This window comes from Berghia stephanieae, chromosome 3 (assembly GCF_034508935.2).
Source record: "Berghia stephanieae isolate SIO BIC M18660-M18661 chromosome 3, UCSD_Bste_1.3, whole genome shotgun sequence".
In the NCBI taxonomy this organism is placed as follows: Eukaryota; Metazoa; Mollusca; class Gastropoda; order Nudibranchia; family Aeolidiidae; genus Berghia; species Berghia stephanieae.
This window is the reverse complement of record NC_088362.1, coordinates 26,339,781-26,365,648: the sequence shown is the minus strand read 5'-3', so window position 1 is coordinate 26,365,648 and position 25,868 is coordinate 26,339,781. Positions and strand designations below refer to the sequence as shown.

Genomic DNA, 25,868 nt, shown 5'->3' with positions numbered 1-25,868 from the left:
CCATTCAAAATTTCGCCTTGCACCCCAAACTAATTTGGATTCAAACATTTTGTCATTACAAAAAAAAAAAAAAATAATAAATAAATAAAAAAAAAAAAGAAAAGAAAAGAAAGAAAGACATGCCGACATTCAGGTCTAGAAAATTGCTTTTACCACATGAGATCTGATGGAAAAGAACAATTGACAATTTGAAAGATCTTAAGAATAAACATGCCATATCTATAATGGATATAAGTATAAGTGTTTAAAAACACAACTGGAAATGAAAAGGAAAGGGGAAAATAGGCAAAGATACGTGTACACATTTACGTATGTGACAACCCACATTATTATGGTTTTATTGTAAAGATACAAAAAAAAAAAAAAAAAAAAAAGCTTTAACCACCATAAAAATATTTTCCTTACACTTACAGCACTGCAGGATAAATCCATAATTTTTGTTCGGTTGTCGGAGTAGTAAAACTTTGTACACGTAAAAACCAAGTCAAAAGGAGAAAGAAAACAAACAAAATAAAATATGATGTATTTAAATACCTTGATTAAACTCGCTGCTTTGGGGTGAAATAAACAGAAAGAGATGAATATGAAATGAAGGCATCGTCAAAATGGAATAGCAGGAGAAAAATTGAGGGAATCAGTAAGACTAATATATTTATCACTATTATTATTATTATTATTATTATTATTATTATTATTATTATTATTATTATTGTTATTATTATTATTATTTTATTATTATTATATTATTATTATTATTATTATATTATTATTATTACTATCATTACTATTATTATTATTATTATTACTATTATTATTATTATTATTATCATTATTATTATTATTATTATTATTATTACCATTATGTATGTGTAACATTTTATTGACTCTGAGAGGCAAATGTCCAACAAACCAACATTGCTACCAATCTAGTTATACAGTTCAAAATATTAAAAAAGTTAATCGTTTTTAAAAACCATGAACTGCAGCTAATGATTTTGTATGAAGCAAGAGAGAAAAGGGAAAACAATATAATGAATGGGGAATGAAATTTGTACAAATATATATTAAAGTGATGCTTTTGAAGCGAGGGAGAGGAAGGGAGGGAGGGAAGGAGGGAGGGTGGTTGGTTTGAGGAAGTTAAAAGAATGGACAATAATTGATCATGAATGGAGACTTGACTAGAAACCACAACTATGATATGATGAACACATTTCAAATGATGACATGTGTAAACAAACCAAGATCACGATGGACCAGGGAAATCATTAGGCCAAAGCCCTTTTTATCATTTGCATTCATTCTTAAAGACCAAAAAACAAGGTCAATTATCAAAGACAAAAAGGTCTTGAATTTAAAAATAAACAAAGCTCAAATTCATCCTTTATTTTTAAATTTATTCTGCCTCATAAATAGCCTATTTGAAATTCAAATTGCTTTTTTTTTTCAATGTCAAACTAAATACTTCTGAAAATCATCTTTCCACCAACTAGGAAATCCATGGTGTTGATGACCATAGGTCCAGAAATCCATGGTGCTGGTGACCATAGGTCGAGAAATGAAACAAAAACTTAAGTTCAGCCTGGAGACTGGAGGCCCGCTCATCTAGAAACTTGACCCAAGAGAAGACAATGTGAGCACAATTTGAACACTGAATTGCAATCTGATGAACAAGTCATGAACAAGTCAATAGAAAGTATGAATGTTTCTGAGCTCGATTTTGGCAGAGAATTTATCCATAGAGGAAAAAATAGCGGAAAATCTCCATCTTTCTTAATGGCTAATCAATTATGATCCTTTAAAAACTAGTTAAGACCATTTCTTTTCTGTTTATGAATCGACAAAAATACTTAATTCATTTTGGCAATTTGTTTTTAATAGAGTCAACATAAAATTGAGTTACAATGATGATAATGAAAACATTTCACAACCTTGACAGTGTTATGCTTGGTCCGGTTAAAATTATTTAGTTTACATTTTTACATCTCTTGTGTCGATGAAAATGAAAAGACATTTAAAAACTGTTTTTACGAACTCAATCAATTACAAAAATCAGATATATTTCAGCTTTCAGAATCATTTAAAAAAATATAAATAGGAAATTTAAATCAGCATCTTGATTAATACTTCTAATTCATTTTCATTTAGTTTATATTTGTGGTGAAACCTGAAGAAGAAAACATTTGATCTGCACATATCTGACATTGCTATTTATATGACCCAAGACTGTCACAAGCACCTTTAACCCTCTCCTTACCAACTACATAAAAATCGTCACATTCGTTACAATATAATGAACATTATTTTTGTTCATATTTGCGATGTACATTCCAAAAATTTGAAGAAAAATATTTGATACAACAAGAAAATCTTAACGCTGTTTTGTAAAGCTGGTTTTCCTGAACAAACTTTTGTATAATATGTTATTTCTTTTCACTTCGGGAACAATTCTGAAAATGGTCTGTAAGGAGAGAGTTAAACATTCATCATGTCAAGACAACTAACGTCAACAAGCAATGCCACCATTGCAATAAGAAATATATACCATTAAAATACTACTTGTCATTCATTGAATCGAGAAACATAAAAATGTCAAAATATATCTATCTACACAATATATAAAGTCATTGTAATGACTCGGTCGCAAAAGTATAAAATTGGCAGTGAGAAAGGATAATCATTAACACGTAGACTAGCCTCTGTGGCTTGCCAGGAAATAATTGTTTTTTTGAGAATGTCTGTACAAAAATATGGAACTATAAGTTCTTAATAATGGAGGGGGGTCATGTGACATTCCTCTTGACCGTTTCCTTTTTCTGCTTGAGCAAACAAGAGAGGTAATACTGGGATGGCATTACGGTGGCATCGAGGGACACTGAGCTGTTTAACGACGTAATTTGTCTGGATAAGTTTGAATCATGTCTTTAACCCTCTCCTTACCACCTAGAGCAAAATCGTCATATTTTTTACGACACAATATACATTTTTTTCTTATTCAGATTTATTTTGTACATCATAGACTTTGAAGAATCATATTTGTTTGATTAATAAGAACATAATGTTGTTTTATAGAGAGCTTTTTTGAGTTTAAAGAATCCATTTTTCTGCTGGGTAAGCCTGTCATTTTGGGAAAATACTGAAAATGACCGGTAAGGAGAGAGTTAAACTAAGGCTACATTATATTTATAATAGATGGTAAACTGGGTATCTATTCGAACTTTGGCCTGTGGGATGTTTCGTAACAAGTTAAAAAAAAAGAAATAAAAAGTGGTATAGCTGGGCTATGTAACTAGACAGCATCAAAGCTGGTGGAAATTAAACCTATTTCTCAATGACGTATGTGAATGTTTGTTCTTGTCCAATGATATGCTGATCAATTTGAAAGTCTTCTGACCACAAATCTCACACGACCATTCATCTCCCCAATCCAAACACAACAACAGCCAACATCCATTAATTCATTTGTAAGCCTAAGTTAGAACTAAAAAAAAAATCACAGCCAGAGGGAAAAAGGTTAAAATATATGGTCAACTAAAAACGAACTTGGGAGAAATATTCCCCGAGAAAATTGATACGAAATAATGCATTCTTAACGATTACAAATGATGAATTTTCTGTGGCTATAGTTGGTTCCTGTCTTGTTGTCAGATGAACATGGTCAATATTGAATATCAATATTTCCCATGTTGTGTTGTAGTAGGAAACCTCTAAATGGAAAAAAAAAATCCCACATACTTATTTATATATCTATTCATACATCTAGCACACAGTCACCATGCACCACCTACACACATAAACACACACACACAACATTCATTTAAACACAAACACCCACGAATGTTCCACTACCAGCAACTTAATCCAGAATCAAGTACAACCTAACATCACAATCATAATTGTTAAAACGTTGAGAAATTAGCACAATCCAGTTGTTTAAAGAGATTAAAAGAAATTCAAAGCTGGCGTGACATTCGAGGTCAAAATAAACCAGGAAAAAGCCGAGTCACTTAAAATTGGATCATGTTATAGAGTGGTCAAACCCAACCATGACTAACAGATGTCATAGTGGAATCAAACCAACCATGACTAACAGCTGTCATAGTGTGATCAAACCAACCATGACTAACAGCTGTCATAGTGTGATCAAACCAACCATGACTAACAGCTGTCATAGTGTGATCAAACCAACCATGACTAACAGCTGTCATAGTGTGATCAAACCAACCATGACTAACAGCTGTCATAGTGTGATCAAACCAACCATGACTTACAGCTGTCAAAGTGTGATCAAACCAACCATGACTTACAGCTGTCAAAGCTGTATTGCTGACATCATATAAACCTTTTTCGATTGACACAAAGTTAAGAAAAAAAATAAATTTAATTCCACTTCACAATACAGTATGGCGGACATGATAACACATGTCATCTTATCAAAACTGTGATAGCGTCTGACAGAGTCGCCCAAATATAGCTTAACCCACCAGCTCAAATCTGAATTATGTCGAGATGAACTAAACACCAAAAATTGAATCTGTAAACCAAAATATGTAATAATTTAAGTTCACTTTCAACGGTCCATAGAGAAGAATGAATACAGTGTCTTAAATTGCACGAAATCTGATTTCTTCTATTCACTCATTTTAAAGTTTAAATGCACTTTATATCGTATATAGTCCAACCAGAAGTGATACAGGTTTGAGGTGATGGGTGACGAATGATATAAACAATTAATCAGCACTCTGTGTCCTTAAAGACTGGGATACCAGGGATAGGGGCAAACACCACTGTCTTGGTGTCCCTCCTAGGGGGCGCTATACTCTCCCCAGAGGTACTGGATACCTCTCCACTTCTGGTGGAATACGAGTCCTCCATCTGTGACGACATCAGATTTACTTTTTTATCAACCCTTTTCCAAACAGGGGAAGATGCGCCGTGACGGTCACCCCCAGAATTAACAGAACTTGATGAGTAGTGTAAGGGATTGGAGCTGGCATACTGTAGTCGGGCGGCACTGCTTTGACTTCCTGTCTGGCTCCCGGAGTGACTGCTGCAACTCAGATTAGAATTAGAAGAACAGGAACTTGTTTCTTTGTTTTTGTCGGTGTTTGCTGGTTCTAGTGAGTCAGGGACGAAACCACCGCTCTCTTCCATGCTGGCTTCATTTAAGTCACTGACCGTTTTACTACGAGTTCTAAATGTGTCAAGGTCAAGGTCACCGATTTTTTTATCCAGGTCCATGGAATGTCTTTCACTGTCCAAATTTTTCCCACGACGTTTGAGTCCTGATATGTGAGGACTGGACATGGCCTGAGTGGGAGGCGTGGTTGTAGTGGTGGTGGAGTAGGATGGGGGTTGGGAGGAAGCGGGTATACAGGAAGCACCATTACCATTACTACCACTACCACCATCAGCAGCAGCACCATCTCCATCTTCACCAACATGGTCATGGAGAGAATCGTAGGGGGGAGGGAGAGAACTAGGGGATGAGGTGGTGGTGTTGGTAGCCGAAGGCTGTCTACTGTTGGAGAGAGAAGTGTTTTGATGTTGTTGTTGATGATGGGGATGATGATGATGGTGGTGATGTTGATGAGGATGATGATGTTGTTGTTGCTGTTGTTGTTGTGCAGATGAGGAGGTAGAGGGGGGTATAATCATCTTCCTTACACTTTCACGGATAGTTTGTCGAATGACCTTCATGAAATCTGACTTGGCTTCACATGTGCTGCAGATGGAAGGAAATTCAAGGAGCAGGTTAGCTTTGCATATTATGGAATATAGCATGCATCATATTTATCTTCTTCTATTTCACACGTTGAAGAGATGACTAAATTTATGATAATATAATTATTCTTGCTTATTTGAATTTTTTATAAAAGGAACTAAATTGCACACCAAGGTGCATCTTTGTGCTGTCTACAAAATACCCACATTAAAAAAGATAAAGGAACAAAGAAAAATACCAAAAAAAAAACCTCCAAAAATCCCCTCAAAAAACAAATCTTGTTCTCATGAATCTATTGTATGAGAAATCAGGCTGTATCTTTGTAAATGATCCTTTTCTGCTTTTTAAGCTTTGTATTGACTTTATTCAGCCTGAATAACTTAAAATGACCCATTTATCCTTAGGATACAGATAAACACAAACCTGTTACAAAACTGGTAGACCTTTTCTTGACGACCTTCGACTTCTGATCTAGAGTGTACCAAATCCCACCAGTAATGCCGATCCATATCTGCAATTTTGCCCGTTCTTATCTGTACCTCCTGAGTAGGGATTAGTGTTCGAAACCTTTCCACTGTCTCTGACACTTCAATGAGGGATGATCTCGCTGACAATACCTGTGGTTGGTAGATAATACGAAATGTCAAGGTCATTGAGAGTGCTAAAAATAAAACCCTGGAATATATGGAAAGAAAGGTGCAGTTTTTATTTGTTTCTTATTTTTGAAGACCCTTGCTAATCTTTACGTCTCATAAAAGCTCAGAAGAGTTTTAAAATATTGCAAACTGCAGGTCCAAATTGTTTTTGACACCTAGAGGACAAGACTTTTATATATAAAAAGATTTGGACCAAAAAATCTTGAAACAAAAATAAATAAAATCTGTTGGCTTCCACACAAACCAAATTTAAAATGGGTTTGGTAACAAGAGCAAAATATGGGTCCTTTACTGGACGATTTGTTTATAGAAACTAGAAGTAGAAAGACTATATAGTTATATATATATATGCTGCATTAAATATTCACCCAAATATGGGAAGAGAAAATATATCGTTTTTAGTATAATGAAAATGACTCTGTATGCTGCTATATTCGATTCACGTGCCTTGTGATTGAAAGGTCATATGACAGAATTCTGATAAATGGTCAGTGAGAATTTTTTATTCAGGTTCTAAAAAAGTTCGGGAATAAAAAACCCTCTGAAAACCCCCAAAAGACTTGAGCTTTTATATAGCGCAATATCCACTAAATGTGCTCAAAGCGCTTTATAAAGGGTCCCTGACGAACAGCAACACATAACATGGAGAACAAGACATGCAGTCTGTTGGGCGATATTACAATTTTTTCTCAGAGAGAGACAATGCTGTTAACAGCCAGGTACTCATTTTCATCCGAATATGGTGAGAGAATGTGAGTAAAGAGCCTTTTCCAAGGACTCAACTATGCACCAAGCGAGGCTCGAACCTAGGACCTTCTGATCCGAAAGCTAGTATCATACCACTAGACCACATAGCCGCACATAATAGATTGAATTATTTTGAAATCAACATTTTCTCTGTTATTTACTAATCGTGAGCTAGGCCCGTGGGATGAACACACCTTCATCCGTGACACTCACCTTAGCCTTCTTCCTTTTTAACCTTTCCCTACACAGAAAGGTTACACCAGACTTGAAGACAAATACCACATTCTCAAACTCAGCAGATTTCTTCACTTTCCCGAGATGGTCATTCACATTGACCCATTCCACTGTCCCGTACATCTGAAGGTCTCCGACGCTGAGCTCGATACCCTGATGGTGAGTGACATAGGCAAGGAGAAAGGTGTTTTAAGGATACGAAGTAAAGCAAATTTCTGGCAAAATAATTCTCTTGACAATAACTACGTAGACGGTTCATGGAATATAGACTGCACTAAAACAAGACATTTTGATTTTTAACATTTATTTTCATGGACAAAGTAGCAACACACAAACACACAGATACACAAACATACTACACATACACAAACATTATTTGTACACCATCAATAAATATGTCACCTGTATGTAAGAGATTCATGAAAAGAGAATAGTCTCTGTACCTCAAGTCAACATTGATGATGGCCAAAGGTTATAAACGAACTATTGTGTACCCCATCCATTAATACAGACAACACACAAGTATTACTAAAGGACACATAACCCATAATATGTTCATACCTGTTTGTGTGGGTTATTGTCCCTGTATGTCTTGGTCAGCTCATCAAACACACATCCATACTCGTCGTAAATCTTCTGCATTTCGTTGATGTGTTCTGCTACTGCTTCCATGCCTTTCAAAGCCTCTGAAATATGCCATACAGATTAACCAATTATAATTTAATAAAATGTGTATGTCCTTCAGGAAAACTCAAACAAATAACAATGTGAACTTGAATGTAAGCTTCGATTTAATATATGACAACAGATAAAATGGACGTTTCGGGTTTCCCCTTTATCAACAAAACAGGATGAATGAAACACTACAGACGAATGAGATAATGTGGTAGTGGCGTTGTTAGATGAATAAACAAAAACATGAATACCCCAGGAATGAATGGGTAACACTGAACAGCACGGGCAAAAATTGGAAGAACAGCTGGAAGCATGAAAAAGTGGGGGCTGGCTGAGACTAGCTTGTGTACATGTGGATGCCCAGAGCAGACGATGGAGCACATCCTTAGAGAATGCCAGGATGGGCCCAGCTGCACTGACCATGACCTAAGAGTTCGGTTCGGTGTTGGAGCGACAAGCTATGATGATGACCACTTTGAGTGATGGGTTCCCTTTAGGAGATTTGTATTTACCTGATAAGTGATGATGCTCGTCTGTGTTGTAAGGAGTCATGTTACACAGCTGTTGTAATAACAAGGGATATTTAAGGATTCTCTGGATGGGTTTGATGAGGTAGGACTCTAGGGTGGCTGAGTGTTGCTGTTTGGGGTTGCGGGCATGGAGGAACTCACGGAGGGCTTCGTTGGCATCTGAGGTGGAGAAGAGGACAGACATGGTTGAATTGAGAGAACAGGTGTATAAGTTTAAAAACAAAAAATTAATTATCATTAACAAACCAACCTACTTGAAATCGTTAAAATTCGTTGATTTACTGAGAGGAAAAAGAGCACAGTCATTATAATATTTATATTATTATATAATTTATAAATTAACAATTTGTCCTCAGTAGGATCACAAAATGCTCCAAAAGTCCTGAATTAGGTGTTAAAGCAACAAACGTTCCTTTTCAACAACTTTTAGTGTAGTAAAATTGCTAATACAGCTCTCAGCTTACAGGCCAAAATACGATTTTTTTCCATATACATTGTAATGAAAGGTAATAAACAAAAATGAAAATAACAGCACAAGCCAAAAGTGAAGGAAACATTTAGAAACACATTTAAAAGAAAGATGAAAATGTCAATAAGTGTAAACAAATACACAGTAAAATACAGTCTTGATTAGTCCCTACAACATGGCATCTTATCCCTATGTCCTCACCAGGATTGAGTATTTTCTGTGACCGAGAGTGGCTGGCACAGAAGGAGCTGTACACCTTGAAATGGTTGGCGTAGTATAGGAAGGACCCACCTAGGGAGAATAGGACTCGCTGTGGGAGTGGAAAGAGCAAATCGGATGTCAGAGAAATCTATTAATAGAACATTTTATCATTCTTGTTCTTCTTCAATCTTCTTTTTCGTACTACTACTACTACTTCTTACTTCTTACTTCTACTACTACTACTACTACTACTACTACTACTACTACTACTACTACTACTACTACTACTACTACTACTACTACTACTACTACTACTACTTCTCTTTTTCTTCTTCTTCTTCTTCTTCTTCTTCTTCTTCTTCTTCTTCTTCTTCAGTATTTGAAGGATAACATATTTATTCAAGTCAATTTTCATCAATATTTCCCACTTCAATTAATATTCACATCTTTTCCATAAAATTTAAAATGAAAAACAAAGCAAAAACTGACCAAAGATTTTTTTTGGTACATTTTTTTTTTCTTTAAAAGAAATGAATGATCCACGTTTAATGGTTTAAAAAAAGATAGAGAAAATAACCTATTCTTAGGACAGTGAAAATTAGAGTATTAAAAATATCCTATCTGTTTTTTTTTTCTTTCTAGAAACAGAGTCCTGACGACAAAAGCAATACCACCCTTAGTGTCTTCAATGAAAACCACATAAGTTAATATTATTATCATTCTCGTTTATTATTTTTTATTTTCTGTCTTATCATCTTAATCATAAACATCATCACTTGAATTTCCATTGACATAATTATAACAATGAAAGATTTTCTTGTATTTGAATATCACCACCACTCCCCAAGCCACCAGAAAGAAAGGATAACATAAATAAAACAATACATTCCCCTTCCAAAAACCAAAGCAAGACAAAACAAACACAAAACCAAAACAACAAAAAACAAAAAGCAACCCATTCCCCCAAAACAAACACAAAACCAAAACAACAAAAAACAAAAAAGCAACCCATCCCCCCCCCCCCCCCAAAAAAAAACAAAAACAACAACAACATATCGAATAGGAAAAGACAACAATAACATACAACCCCTCCCCCCTAAAAAAAAAACCAAAACAAAATAAAAACAAACAAAAACACACAAAAAAGCCCCAAAAGAAAACTAAAATAAAAAAACAAAAACAAAAGCAAAATAAACAAACTCAAAAACAACAATCAGACATAAAAACAAACCAGCAAGCTAAAAAGTGACCACCCACCTTAAAGCTTGCCATATTATTCGTAGTGAAGAATTCTGGGACAAGCTCCACAGCCTCCTCCAAGGAGTGTAGAAACCTTTGCTGGAAGGCCACAATCTCCTGGATGTTCCCAAACAACTGCTGGATTTCACCGGAAGTCAGAAAGGTCTCCTCTTTGAGGGGTTCTAGGTATCGCTCTGTTAGACACTTGAGATCCTGGTTAGAAGAAAGGCAGAAATAACATTTCAACTCACTAACAACATCTCGTCTATGGCTACACAATTTAAGCTATGACAATTTACACTTTTCATGGTTTGTCCATAATATTATATATACAATCTTCTTACTCTCTGAAAACTTTGTAATCATCAAACTGCAAAAAACTCCACAAAAAACAAACTTGAGCTTTTTTATAGCGCACTATCCACTAAACGTGCTCAAAGCACTTCGCTTTACAAAGGGGTCCCTGACCAACAGCAATACGTAACATATAGAACAAGACATGACGCATGTTAGGCGATATCACAATATTTCCGACAGAAACCACGCTGTTAACGGCCAGGTACTCATTTTACACCTGAGTACGGTGAGAGAATGTGAGTTAAGAGTCTTTTCCAAGGACTCAACTATGTGCCGAGTGAGGCTCGAACCTATGACCTTCCAATCTGAAAGTGGGTGTCATACCAGAAGACCACATAACCGCAATGCTCTCCCATCCATCCTTCCCCCACAAACTTAAGTCAACCCTTATATTCTCTCTCTCTCTCTCTCTCTCTCTCTCTCTCTCTCTCTCTCTCTCTCTCCCTCTCCCTCTCTCTCTCACCTTGACGTATGCTCTTTCAGTCTCAACCAACTCCATTATAGCTTTTCTCAACCTCTGAGGGTCTGACATAGGTTTTCCTGAAACGTCATCATCAAGACCTGGAGTCATCTCATTCCTACGACAAATGGCTGTCACCTGCTCTGCACCCTATAGAAAAAAAATATAAAAAATTATGGCCTTCTGCCACGACATCATAAGATATCGTCCCCTAGGCATTCCACGAAGGAATGTAGATAACTCATCAAACAAGATGTCTGGTGTCAACAGGAATCACCCATGTTGTCCAAGTGAGAAAATTGGGGGTTAAAAATCTTGCTCAAGGAAAATGAACGAAAGTGCCTGAAGCAGGGCTCGAACCTGGGACATTCCGGGTTACAGTGCAATGCCTTGACCACTTGGCCACTTCGCTCTGCACCCTATACACAAGTAAAAAAGATTGGAATGAATACATAGAAAATATTTTGAAAGAAAAATAACAGATTCACACATATCTAAAATTGATTCCTTTCATCATATCGCTCACTGACTCTATCTCTCTCTCTCTCTCTCTCTCTCTCTCTCTCTCTCTCTCTCTCTCTCTCTCTTTCTATCTCTGTCTGTATACGGATTATTTAACATGTCTGTTCCATTAAACAAATATCCAAATCATTAAGGAATAAAATCAAGAAACGAATAAAAACAAAACAAAACAATATTTGGGATGCCTTCCAAAAGCTCCTAGTGCTAAGGGAAACAACTCAAATATTTCCTCAACTAACCCTAAGAAAAAATATAACCTAGTACCTTTACTAACCCTAATAGGAAAAACAAACACCCTATCACCTTTACTAAGACTTATAACTAACCCTAAGAGAAAAGAAATTCTCCAACCTCGAGCTAACCCTAATAGAAAAAAAAAAACCTAGGACCTTTCAATACTTCACAAATCAAAATGGCGGCCGAGAATCAAAACAATGGTCCAAAACAACTAGGAAATTTAAAACTTTCATAAATCTATCAAGGTTTGTTCTGGAGTTTTTAAAATGCTTCTATATATGATGATAAATTGAATAAATAAACACATGAATAAAGATCCACGGTGAAAATATAAATCGATAGAAATGCTAGCACTAGGAGCTTTCGGAAGGTCTCCCCAATATTTTAAAAATCTGGGCAGGATTGTTTTTGAAACCCTTAAAAAATAGGGGTTGGCAGCTCTTATTATTACCAATATCCATGACATTAGAGTAAATATTTCTAACTGGCAACTAATGACCAAAATGGGTTGACTGTAATGTGGTACAATTCTTTGCTTTTACATTCATGATATGAAGAAGTAGAGATCTACTCTCAATGTTTAAATGTTACACGCAGCACAGACGAGTCAAGTCATATTTCAAGGGACATTCCTACAACACTCTGTACCGACCTCTAACAAGGCATCTATTTGTGCTGGGGATGTACTGGAGAAGGATCTGTCCTTGACATTGGCTGGATGGTTGGGATCTCCTGGGGAGGAACATAGGGGTTTACAGTGAGTGCAGGCTATGTCAAAATGCATGAATGATAAGGTACTTCTAACAAAAGCTGACAAAATGCCATTTTTTTCCATAAATTAGGCCAGAATTGTCTACTTCAAAATAAATAACAATGTTAAATTGAATGTAAGCTTCAATTTAATATACGAAAACAGAGTAAATGGACGTTTCGGGTTTCCCCTTTATCGTATATTAAATTGAAGCTTACATTCAATTTCACATTTTTATTGATTTCTTCGAGTAGCAACATTTACATTACTTCAAAATAGATAAATAAAGATTACAATCAACTTTTGTCCAAAATGGTCAACCCTGAGAATTCTTCGGAGTTTCAATTTTAAAGATTTTTGACAAGTTGGTTGTTTAGAAAAAAATTCTGACTCATATTTGAAAAAAAAAAAAGATTGAATTTTGCTCAGCTCACCATCGTCAGGAGAAGGTGCTGGTACAATCAGACTGCCCAGTGACTTGTCAGAGATCCGTGATTGGCTAGGGGGAGGAGGGACCACCATATTGTTGATGTAGGCGTCTGCGTGCATGGTCAGGAAGTTGCTGCTGGGTGGTTGCGTGCGGATGCTGCGTACAGTGAGGAACAGGGTTCGAGACTCGTGGAGGAGCGTCTCGATGTAGACCATGTCCAGCTCTGAGATGATTTTACTGTTGATGACTAGGATCTCATCCCCGACCATCAAGCCTGGGAAGATTAGGAAGGGGTGGGGGAGGGGGGGGGGGAAGAGAAGGAAAGAGAATGAGGCATTATGGTGGTCCTTCAGAGCCATTAAGTCCATGGAGCCGGATTTTATCTTTATCCCAGTTTATACAGCATGAAATGGACAATAGCAAATGCTTGCTACCCTTTGGATAGGATGCTAGTCTATCTCAAAGTACTTTCCACCAAATCTAACAGACTCAGCTACCCATTCAGTGCTGGGTGGACAGGGGGGAGGGGGGCGGGGCTCAGATAAAAATCTCGACTGCACCCGGGATAGGTCTCGGCCCCTTTGCGTGTGAAGCGAGTGCTCAACCAACTGAGTTATTGGGACTTCCAAAGAGACATTATAATGAGAGGAAATTACACCAGTAGGCGGAGTTTGACACAACCCTGACTTCAAATGGACCCATAACAAACATACAAATAAAAATGGACATTTGTTCAGCGCATTTCATTGATTCATCAAGCTCAGTTAGCTAGCTTTTCATTTTCAGCTAATCTTCTCATTTGGCCTCATGGAATCAAATTTTCATTTCATACAGTACAAGCCATCAGTTAGATGTCATTTATTCACACTTGAACTTCTACAACATTCATTGCAGTTTATATATGTACTCAAACTTAAAATTGAAAGTGTGGTAATGTGTATTAAGTGCCATACCCAAGGACACAATGCCTGGGTCATACTTTTCCGATCGTTACCACTTATCAAGTTACTACCAACACTTAAAAGTAGAGAACGGTAGGGACTGGGAATGTGAAAATACTGACGAAGCTGACGAAGGGTTTGAACCCGAAACGTTCATTGTCTGTATTGTTCCCATACGAAGCCTCTCCAGTTTCACTCTTTCGTTGAGTATTACCAACACCTTACCTCTTTTTTCGGCCACCCCATCCTTGGTGACGTCACAGACATAAACCCTCAGCTCGTCGTCTCTGTCCAGATCCTCGGCCAACTCAGCCTCGATGGCAAAGCCAAACATGCCGTCCTTGGTGGGTTTGGTCAATTCCATCTGGAAGATACACTTCTGACACACCTCAATGGCCTCGTAGCGCTGTGAAGGGGAGGGGAAAGGAATGGGATGAGCAGATTTGCTTTTGAAGTATGCTATATGATAATAATAATAATAATAATAATAATAGATCTTTATTGTCCATAAATATGGCAATTTGTCATTTAGTTACACTGTTATAAACGTTATATGATAACTATAACATTGAACAGATACTTCTCTCTCTCTCTCTCCTCTCTCTCTCTCTCTCTCTCTCCTTCTCATCTCTCTTCCTCTCTTCCTTTCACGCGGCGATATACACAACATAACATATTCATTTATTTCAATTCGTTACTTTTTGGCAATTCAACACCAAATATTATCATCATTAATCAATTGGTCACTTAATCTAACATTAAATAAATTAGTCAATCAGTCAACGCATCAATCCTTGGTTTTGCTGTACCATATGAAATATTCAACATTTTTATTGCTGATGGAACGAACGTTGATTTATACAATATCCACTAATGATATGTCACTTACAGAAGCACTCAAGAATATTATGCCTTTGACTTTAGAAATGACTGAACCAAAAAAAAAAATAAAAAAAAAATAAAAAAGAAAAAGAGCTCTTTTACTACTCAATATTAAATGCTTCAGGCTCAAAACGCTTCTTCAGCCGACAACAAATAATAATAAAAAACGTCACTATTTCACATAAAATTTGGAAAGATCAGGGGTTTTTGGTTTTTCCAATACGTTTTACAGTCCACAACTTCTATCAGATCAGTATTCAATACATGTCTTTGTCTGGAAGATTGACCAATTGTTTCAAAATGTTTTTCATGTCTATCTGGTATGGCCTAGATAAAGTAGTTCTTCAGAGCCATTAGGCCCATGGAGCTGGAGTTTATCCCGGTTTCTATAGCATGAAATGGACAATAGCAATTGTTTGCTATCCTTTGGATAGGACACTAGTCTATTGCAAAGTACTTTCCGCCAAATTTAACAGACTCAGCTACCCAATCACTGGTGGGTGGACAGGGTGGGGCAGAAAACAAAAAACTCGACTACACACAGGATCGATCTTGGTCCCTTTGCGTGTGAAGCGAGTACTCTACCAACTGAGCTATCGGGACCCCCATGATCCAGATCGACTCATTTTAATTCAACACTTTTTGTAGTTGAGCAATTAAGTACTCACTATGTCTTTGACTCGAAGACTCACCAATTTTTTGATGTTTTCATGTCTGTCTGGTATGACAAAAGTGTTGTCAGTGGAACCCAATGGCTTGATTCGGACGTAGTGGTCCCGAGGGTTGAGCTGCCGTTTGTTGCAGGTGGTCTCCAGGATGTCCTGCACGCTGGTCCCTCGGTCCACCCCGATGAGCATTGTCTGAAAGTTGTAACACTGGGAATGGACGGATGAGGGCATAATGTCATCAAAACTTAAAGGGAGGGTTGGATGGGTGTGATTGGTTGGAAAATCGTTAGGGGTGGTTACAATGGCTGGTGGTTGATGGGCAAGAGGGGGGTTGGGTATATTGGAAATATTTCACTACTAGAACTACAAAAAAAAACTTAAAAAATCAAAAATCAAATTAGAGTTGTCAACTCTGCTTTAAATAAAATAAAATAAATAAAATTCCCCTTATTCATCCCATAGGGGAAGTTTTTATCTAGGGTCTATTCCAAGGGAAGACTGGAATAACCCAGGCACCAGCCCCTGTGCAGCGACGTAAATTAAGCTAGGGTGGGGTGCCTTGCACAACGGAACATTTAGGGTACGAAGCAAAGACCGTTACGCTGAGCCACGCTGCCCCACATTATATTTAGAAATCCATAATTGACCACTCTAACTGATGATTGATCAACTAGAATGGAAGTCACTCCAAACTAGGAGGAAAATAGCACGCCTGACCATGATGTATAAGATAAAGAACATCCTGGTGGCAATTTCAAATCCTGATCTCCAAACACCGACACAAACATCCAGAACTTCCCACAAGGACAGTTTCATCCCCCTAACTAACATCGACCAAAGGCCTCAGAAAATTCTCATTTTACCCAGAACCATCACGGATTGGAGCAATTTACCACGGGAAGTTACATTGCACCCACTTTAGATTTATTTACAGAGCTTCTAGATCACTGCTGAAATTTCAACTTAATGTTATATTGTTCATGTCAAAGTCTTCAAGAGTTAAGGTGGACATTAAAGGAGGAGTCAGATAACTGAAGGAACTCCCACTAATGATACAACACAGCAGACCTACCAACAAGTTAAACAAGATTAGCCACTTACAAAATCAGGATTTTACTTTTTAGCAGAGGCCAAGACCTCTAAAAACTTTTTTTTTTAAATATAAAAATTAAGATCACAAGGGGAAATGGGTACATTAATTGATGGCACAAAATAACATTTTATTGGTTATGCCCCTTAGCATATCGTTCATTTGCCAAAGTTTAATGTGAAAATAGGAATTTTCCCAAGAAGGGAACCAATATCATGATAAAGAGAGGAGACCCTCTCTCTCTCTCTCTCTCTCTCTCTCTCTCTCTCTCTCTCTCTCTCTCTCTCTCTTTCTCTCTCTCTCTCTCTCTTTCTCTCTCTCTCTCTCTCTCTCTCTCTCTCTCTCTCTCTCTCTCTCTCCCCCCCCCCAAAAAAAAAACAAAAAACAAAAAAAAAAACAAAATAAAAACAACACCAAAAAACAAAAAAAAAAAAACACACAAAAAAAAAACAAAACAAAAACAAAAACAAAAAACAAACAAAACCCCAAACCAATACAGAGTATAAGACTTCCGAGATTTAAAATTGTGTTTTCTCAAAAGTGTGACATGTATCCTTTTTTTCTCTGTGGTCTTCAAATGTATATCCTAAAAAAAAAAATGAGAGCTTGGATGAAAATAACAACAACGTGAATGGAATTCAATAGAAGTAAGCTGTAAACAACATTTAAAGACTCGAATTGAGATATATAGCATGAGTAAACAGCACACATATCATCAAGGGGGAAAAAGGGTTAAGGAAATCCTGCCAGGATTGAATCTGTTCACCCTTAAATTAAAAATTTGTATTAAACCAAACCAAAAAATAAAAAATAAAAATCACAAAAAAAACCACATCAAAAAACAAAAACAAAACAAACCAAAACAAACCAAGAACAAAACACCCCCCCCCCCCCAAACAAAACAAAACAAAACAAAACAAAACAAAACAAAAATAACCCCCTCCCACCCACCCCCCCCCCCCCCCCCCCAAGAAAAAAAGAAAAAAAGAAAAGAAAAAAGAAAGAAACAAGGACTAAAAGAACACAACACGGAAAAAAAAACAAAAAACAAACAAACCTTCAAAAAACAGAAATAATTTAAAAAAAAAAAACCCTCGTAAAAATGTTTTGTTCACTTTTATCACATATTTAATATATTGGAAACGTAGTTATAATAAATGTATAATGTAAATTGTGGAGAGGTGGTCCAGGAGGATGGTCGAACTTAGAGAAGTTGTCATTAGACTTGTGGCATAAAAAGCCTGATATATATATATATATATATATATATATATATAATATATATATATATATATATATATATATATATATATATATATATATATATATATATATATATATATATATCACTAGATAAGATAATCCATATGGGGCACAAGAATGGATATAAAATAAGAAGGCTTTACTCATTTAAATTTTAAAAAAAACATAAAACGAATAGTTCAATGAAACCTCCACCATTGCCTTTGAATATTTGGAAAACTAGAAACAAATGAAAAAAACCCAAAATACTAAAGCGATTCAGGTTTTTAACTCAAGCTTTTTATCTTTAATATAGCGCAATATCCACTAAACCTGCTCATGTTTTTCCTTTATGAAGAAAAAATAAAATCAGCAAAATGAACTAGGGTGATTTGGGTGGGGGGGGGGGGGGGGTGGTTCTAAAAACTAAATAATCTTAAAAGATAATGATCATCAAGAATTATTGTTGAATGACGAGACAGTGATAATGGCAAAATCTGCTTAAAAATAAATTTAAGAATAAGACAAAGTTTTTTCTGACACATAGACATAATCAATTTAATTAATGTAAAATGTTGCAAAGAATAATTGTCATATGAAGAACATTCAAACTTTCCACTTGAGGGCAAGTAGACAACAATATCAAAGAAGGATGACGTCAAATGGAGCCAAAACTCGTATTTTTACGAATTTTTCGTAGTACTAGGCAGGCCTGCATTACTTATCATCAACTATCATTTTGAATATCACCGACCACCACCAGCTTACCTGGTTGTTGGGTAGGGAGACTTTGGAGAGAGACTCCTGACCAGATCCAGAGTCAGCCCCAGACTTGTCCAGCAGATTGTCCATAGAGTCAGAATGGAGTTTGTTGGCTCTGACTAGGGCACTGTGGGAAATAAAGATTATACACGATTATACAAATTCAAGGGGGACTCGATAGCTCAGTTGGTGGAGCACTCGCTTCACAAGCAAAGGGACTGAGATCGATCCTGGGTGCAGGTGAGATTTTTTCTGACCGCCCCCCCCCCTCCTGTCCACCCGGTAGTGATTGGGTAGCTGGTCTGATAGATCAGGCGGAAAGTACTTTGCGATAGACTAGCGTCCTGTCCAAAGGTGACAAGCAATTGCTATTGTCCGTTTCATGCTATAGAATCCGGGATAAACTCCGGTTCCTATGGCACTGAAGGATACAAAATCAATACATACTGCTCAAATTTAACGTGTGGATGTGTAATGCTGGCTTATGAATGTGTGTAGATAGCGTCTATGTGTTTGTTTTTCTTTCTTTTTTCCTTTTTTTCTTTTTTTCTTTTTTTTTTTGTAGCACAGTAAAGGGATTGTTATTCATTAGGAATTGCAATCATGTATAGGCCACATAGAGCTTTTATTTCATTTTTAAAAAAAGGTTATTCTACAGATCAAGTTCCTTTCATTTGATTCACACAATAAATTTGAATACACGATAATCAACGATTAATTAATAGACTCACTCAGAGCTGACACTGGAGCTGACAAGAGCTGTGGGCGTCCTTGACCTCGGCTTCTGTGACGTCGTCGACGAGGTGTTTTCCTTTTCCGTCTTGGGTGACAGCATCCCTCCCTTCTGGCTGGTCTTCCCGTAGATGTTGGGGAGAACCAGGGGTTTGCGGGCCGAGATCAAGGCGTGGAAGGAGGTCACGGTGAAAATACCCAGACGGCCCAGGGTGGTCTTGGACGCTTTGGAGGCACAAGCCAGAAGGTTCTGGAAGAAGATATTGTAATATTGGGAGAGGGTTGGGAGGGAGTTGGGGGGGGGGGGGGATTGAGTAATCACACAATGGAAATAGATTGTTTTTTTTTTTTTAAACTAACGTTGTTACAATAAGAAATATTGTGGTCATACAAATAATGTAGTAAATTTCTTTTATCGATTAATATGTAAATAAAAACTCCAGTCGATAACATAACAGATAGGTCTGGCTCTCCCTTATAATATCAAATGGAAGGATAAATCCATATTATATTATTTTTAAAAATATAAAAAAGTGATGTTTTGCCTACTTCAGGGCTAATTTTATTTCAAACTCGTTGCACTCAAGAATATCTGACAAAGTAGGGCGCCACATTGGTCTGGGTCTTCAACATGTGGGGTAGGTATACTGTTGCCACGTGGTGTTGCTAAAAAGCTTATCAGAAAAGGGTCTATGGAGTTGACGATATGAAAGGCCTATAATTTCAGTAGACAAGCAGGCATGAATTGAAGAAAGCTATGGCAAAATGGCATAATGTATTTAAAGTGTACGAGTATATTTAAATCAACTATTTCTTTTCAATGATTACCTTTGGGTTGGGTAATTCTGATCCCTGTAATGAGGCGGAGTAACACCTGAACCTGTACTGGTCTATGTACAACTTCTCCAAGTTCTCCTCCCACTGGGCTATTTGCTTGACGATGGCCATTCGGCTACGGGGATCTGTCACCACCGACATTTGGAGTTCTGCCATCTTTCGCATCTTGACATCCTGGGAAAAAAATATGGACAAACATTACTCCTTTCTTACTTTCAAGTCTTCGAGGCATGGACAAATCGAAACAGCGGCTATGTGGTCTTGTGGTATGACACTCGCTTTTGGATCGGAAATTCCTGGCTTTGTGCATAGTTGAGTCCTTGGAAAAGACTCTTTACTCACATTCTCTTACCGTAACATGTGTTAAATGAGTACCCAGCCGTCAACAGCGGAAAAAAAAATTGTAATATCGCCGAACAAGCGTCATGTCTCGTTCTACATGTTACGTGTTGCTGTTGGTCATGGACCCTTTGTAAAGCGCTTTGAGCACATTTAGTGGATATTGCGCTATATATAAGCTCTAGTTAGTAGTTAGTTAAACAACAACCGAATAATTGTTTTCAACAACACAAGGAAACATCCAACTGCCTCAGCACCTTAACACACATGATGACATTCAAAAGCTAAGGACACTTGCACTGAACAGAGATTTATGGAAACAAATTCCTAACTGGATACTAGAAACAGACTGACACACTTGAAGTAACACACACATTCACGGCAAGCGTCCATAGAGACAGCGCAGCCATATTCATTCATTCAAACAAATACATAATACGCACTTGTCAGACATTTTTGAAGTCTACAAAATCACCACTATCCTATCAAACAACCCAATCAGAGAAAAAAAATTCAATCTCTCCTTCCAAAAGAAATAGACAGACAGATACACATATTCATTCAAACACTTTCCCACAGACATACACACACACACACAAACCTACCCATACACAAACACACGCAGAAAAACACACATTCACATCGTTTAGCAATGCAAATTATATAAAATAATCACTTTTAACTCACTCACCTACAGAGTTTGGCTATTTTTCAAAATTGTAAGAAAAAGTTTTAAAAATGAGCATGTACATAGATAGTTTTATTCAACTTTCATTAACATGTAAAAACTAAAAACATTAGCTTTGATACTACGCCTATAATTTTACTCATAAAAATGAAATAAATAGGCATGGGGTAAACGTTACCCGGGTAAACTACGGAATAGTCGTTGTTAGGATTGAATGAGTTAAAATATATAAAGGTGAGTAAGACAGCGGGACAACGGACGTTGTAACGATGAAGACCAGTGCCAGCATTACGATCGATTCCAAGGAAAACGTGTACCTGGCTAAAGGCAGTGGAGAAAAGGGTACCTGACAGATGAAAGCCTTCTTTATGAGACGGAAATTTAATTCCGTATAGAGTTGTGGAAGGATGGATGATGATTGAACACGCGGAATGGTAGTGTGTATTACTGTATGGCCGCAAGACATGGAAAATGAACAAATGAGACGAAAGAAGAGTGGACACTTTCCAAAACAAATGTCTCAGAAGATTGTTATATTTAACATAAGAGAAAGTGATGGATTGACAGGAACGAAGAAGGTCGATTAATGTTAAGGTGAGGAACACGTAGAAAGACTACATAAATGTGAATATTATCTATCTATCTATCTATCTATCTATCTATCTATCTATCTATCTATATATATATATATATATATATATATATATATATATATATATATATATATATATATATATATATAAAATATATATATTGGATCCGTAGTTACACAAAGCAATGTGCGAGTCCCTACTTATTTTTATATGCTCTAACCAATATTATCGAGCACTCCAGTACCTACAAGACCCCACCAACACTCATTTATTTATATTATGTATGTATGTATGTATGTATGTATGTATGTATGTATGTATGTATGTATGTATGTATGTATGTATGTATGTATGTATGTATGTATGTATGTATGTATGTATGTATGTATGTATGTATGTATGTATGTATGTATGTATGTATGGATGGATGGATGGATGGATGGATGGATGGATGGATGGATGGATGGATGGATGGATGGATGGATGGATGGATGGATGGATGGATGGATGGATGGATGGATGGATGGATGGATGGATGTATGTATGTATGTATGTATGTATGTATGTATGTGTGTATGTATGTGTGTGTTTTATAAATGTTGACCGTTGGCATTCAATCAATAATGTTACTCACCATGTCAATACTGGACTCCAATCTGACGAGTTCTGAACACAGGAGTTTGAGTGTGTTGTCCTTGCCGTGTTGTCTGGCATAGGACGATGCACACGCCGAGTGAATGGCGCGGATCCAATTCTCAAGGTCGATCTGGGATGATGCCTTGTAAGGGAAAGAAAGAAAATGGAGGAGGTGTTGGGGAGGGGTACGGGGTTAAGTGTTGATTGGAAATGACTGTGATGAAATGGTACATTGATTTATAATTCTTTAAAAAGTCCCTATTGTATTGATTCTGTTCGGTTCAGTTAAGTTCTTAGACACAGACTCTTTCTTGAATGAAACAAAGTTGGCGCATAATTGAGACCTTGGGAAAAAACTCTACTCACATTCTCTCACCGAACTCAACGCATTAAGGTCGTATCAGTAGTAAAAAGGAATAAAATGGGGTAGTAAAAAGTTCTAGAATTAGAATTAAAGCACCCAAGAAAAGGGAAGACAAAGGAGAATTGGTTCAAATAGGAAACATGTAGATTCCAAGAGCACGCTACCAACGTACTTAGTTTGAGGACACCAAATAGTCTCATCCAGACACAGGCCCCCTTTAGACGAACACACTCAAATGTTTACAAATCATATATAAAATGTAAACAAAACATAGTATAGTGCCTAACAGAGATATTATTTACAAGACAAACAAATATCATCTCCCAAAACTCTACCTATACATTTGGTTGTTTCCCTCCCAGCTAGGGTATCCGGCCGGGTCGAGGACTAAACCAAGTAATCTCGTCCCAAGACAAAGACAGAAAGCATGTTGGAAAACAGATTCAGATGTAGGGGAATAGAAGACATAGTAAATGCCTCCCTGCCCAATATGGGAGGTCAGGAACCCCACCTAGTAAATTATATTAGATTAGAGACATTTTGAGAATTCAATCTTACCTTACGTTATTCTTTACACCAAGCGGACATAACAAACACAAAGGCAGATCCACAACAAGCATATACACTACGATAAATAAAGACCTCAATCGCCTAGATGACACACAATAACTGAGATGCGAAAAGGATTTAGAACACCTGAGATCATACATCAGAATCCAACGCAGACCGTCATCGGTGGAAAGAACTCACTCAACAAATCAGAGAAGCTGCCAAAGCGTCCCAGTCCGAAGATTAGGAGGCGACGGGCAATAAGTCAATCTTACCTGGAAGAGATAGGCCCCTCCACAAGCAGAGCTCAAAGAGAAGATATTGTCTCTCTTGGGATGTTCTGGAACCGCCTGGGCTATCCCGCCCTCTATCACTGTGAACACGACAAAATTAGAATTTCATGAGAATATGACCAAATTATAACAAATACAAATCGGTTTTTTAAATTTCCATTTTATTAGCATAACATGGTCTTACACATTATTAAAAAGCTTTATGCAACTCTTGATGTACGAGGATCAAAGTGACAAATGTGTTAAAAATAAGAAGACACACACCGACACACACAAACACACACACACAGAGATTGAGAGAAAGAAAGAGAGAAAGAGAGAGAGAGATAGAGAGAGAGAGAGAGAGAGAGAGACGAGAGAGATAGGACGAGAGAAAGAGAGCGAGAGAGAAGAAGGAGAAGAGAGAAGAGAGAGAGAGAGAGAGAGAGAGAGAGAGAGAGAGAGAGAGAGAGAGAGAGAGAGAGAGAGAGAAATAGAGAAGGGGGGGGGGAGAGAAATCACTCTTAAGCATTCCGTTAAGTTTACCATTGTATGAAATCTATATTAGAATGTTTACTCAGAGAACCTCGTTCAAGGAAAACCAAAATGTTGTAGTCTATAGCCTTACCAAGAATATGCCTCGGGATGCTGTTCTCTGTGACAGAAGTCTCCTCATCACAGTCAAAGAAAAGCAACGTGGTTCCCTTGAGGCACACCCAGTACCTTTTCCATGCCCGCCTGGGGGCGAGCTCAATCTTCTTCTTTTTGTGGAGCAACCAATTTTTGACCACCAGCCAACTGAAACGAAAGAGTAAAAAAATATATATATATTAAAAAATTGAGCTTTTATATAGCGCAATATCTACTAAACGTGCTCAAAGCGCTTTACAAGGGTTCCTGGTCAACAGCAACATTTAACATATAGGAGGGGACATGACGCCTGTTAGGCGATATTACAATTTTTCGGAGAGAGACAACACTGTTCACGGCAAGGTACTCATTTTACACCTGAGTATGGTGAGAGAATGTGAGTAAAGAGCCTGTTCCAAGGACTCAACTTTGGGTAAACTTGAACGTTTATAGTCTGGTTAATGAGAAGTACTCATAAACGCGGATGGCAAAACCCCCCCCCCCCCCCCAAAAACAACAAACCAATAACAAAGACCTGAGTGACGTCAACTTCATTCTATCTATAAAGTGGATTACGTACCCTGCCTTCCTGATGGCCCCGACCTGCCTGGCATAGGCCACCTGGGACTCTGTCTCCGTCATGGTATCTAGGCTGTCCTCACTGCCATCGTTACGGTCGTCATCGTCACCTTCGTCTTCAGACAGAAGCTGTTTAGAAGAAATAATCACAGTGTTGATTTTTTATTGTTATTATTTTTTTTTTTCGTGTGCGTGGGGGGGGGGGGGGGGGGGGGGGGGGGGGGGGGGGGGGGGGGTTGGTTTGAGGGAGATAAAAAAGAAGATACTATGGTGGTCAAAACACCAAAGAGATGGATGGAGTTTGGTGTGCAAAAATAGATAAATAAATAAATAAATAAATAAATTAATTAATTAATCAATTAATTAACTAATTAACAGATAAATTAATAAATTAATAAAATAAAATAAATAAATAAAATAAATAAATAAATAAATAAAAAGTAAAATGGAAAGAAAAGCTGGTTCAAAGAGTCAATGGTAGTAAGAACTCAGGATTCAAGAGCTGAGTGTCTTTATGTCTTGTTTAAAAAAAAAAAAAGAGCTTTTATGAAGTGCAATATCCACTAAACGTGCTCAGAGCGCTTTACAAAGGGCCCCTGACCAACAGCAAGCCGTAACATGTAGAGCGAGACATGACGCCTCTTAGGTGATAAGACAATTTATTTTCCGACAGAGACAACGCTGTTTAACGGCCCGGTACTCATTATTCACCTGAGTCTGATGAAAGAATGTGAGTAAAGAGCCTTTTCCAAGAACTCAACTATGCGCCGAGCGAGGCTCGAAGCTCGAATCCAGGACCTTCCGATCCGAAAGCGAGTGTCACACCACTAGACC

At 37.2% G+C, this 25,868-nt stretch overlaps 1 protein-coding gene across 1 annotated transcript in view; it reads right to left on the bottom strand.

The window, feature by feature from the left end:
• Nucleotides 1-1,842: 1,842 nt before the first annotated feature.
• LOC144967435 (protein still life, isoform SIF type 1-like) overlaps nucleotides 1,843-25,868 on the bottom strand; it is a 268,507-nt gene continuing 244,481 nt past the window's right edge. The window contains exons 9-27 of the mRNA XM_078904680.1: nucleotides 25,036-25,163; nucleotides 24,454-24,623; nucleotides 23,829-23,926; nucleotides 22,639-22,782; nucleotides 20,376-20,558; nucleotides 19,547-19,797; nucleotides 18,822-18,942; nucleotides 15,746-15,928; nucleotides 14,397-14,577; nucleotides 13,235-13,504; nucleotides 12,702-12,781; nucleotides 11,294-11,440; nucleotides 10,492-10,686; nucleotides 9,235-9,343; nucleotides 8,547-8,723; nucleotides 7,921-8,045; nucleotides 7,339-7,512; nucleotides 6,146-6,339; nucleotides 1,843-5,722 (exon numbers count right to left, since the gene is read on the bottom strand). Of these exons, the coding sequence (XP_078760806.1) occupies nucleotides 4,732-5,722; nucleotides 6,146-6,339; nucleotides 7,339-7,512; nucleotides 7,921-8,045; nucleotides 8,547-8,723; nucleotides 9,235-9,343; nucleotides 10,492-10,686; nucleotides 11,294-11,440; nucleotides 12,702-12,781; nucleotides 13,235-13,504; nucleotides 14,397-14,577; nucleotides 15,746-15,928; nucleotides 18,822-18,942; nucleotides 19,547-19,797; nucleotides 20,376-20,558; nucleotides 22,639-22,782; nucleotides 23,829-23,926; nucleotides 24,454-24,623; nucleotides 25,036-25,163 (3,921 nt within the window). The 3' untranslated portion in view covers nucleotides 1,843-4,731. The remainder of the gene's footprint in view (nucleotides 5,723-6,145; nucleotides 6,340-7,338; nucleotides 7,513-7,920; nucleotides 8,046-8,546; nucleotides 8,724-9,234; nucleotides 9,344-10,491; nucleotides 10,687-11,293; nucleotides 11,441-12,701; nucleotides 12,782-13,234; nucleotides 13,505-14,396; nucleotides 14,578-15,745; nucleotides 15,929-18,821; nucleotides 18,943-19,546; nucleotides 19,798-20,375; nucleotides 20,559-22,638; nucleotides 22,783-23,828; nucleotides 23,927-24,453; nucleotides 24,624-25,035; nucleotides 25,164-25,868) is intronic.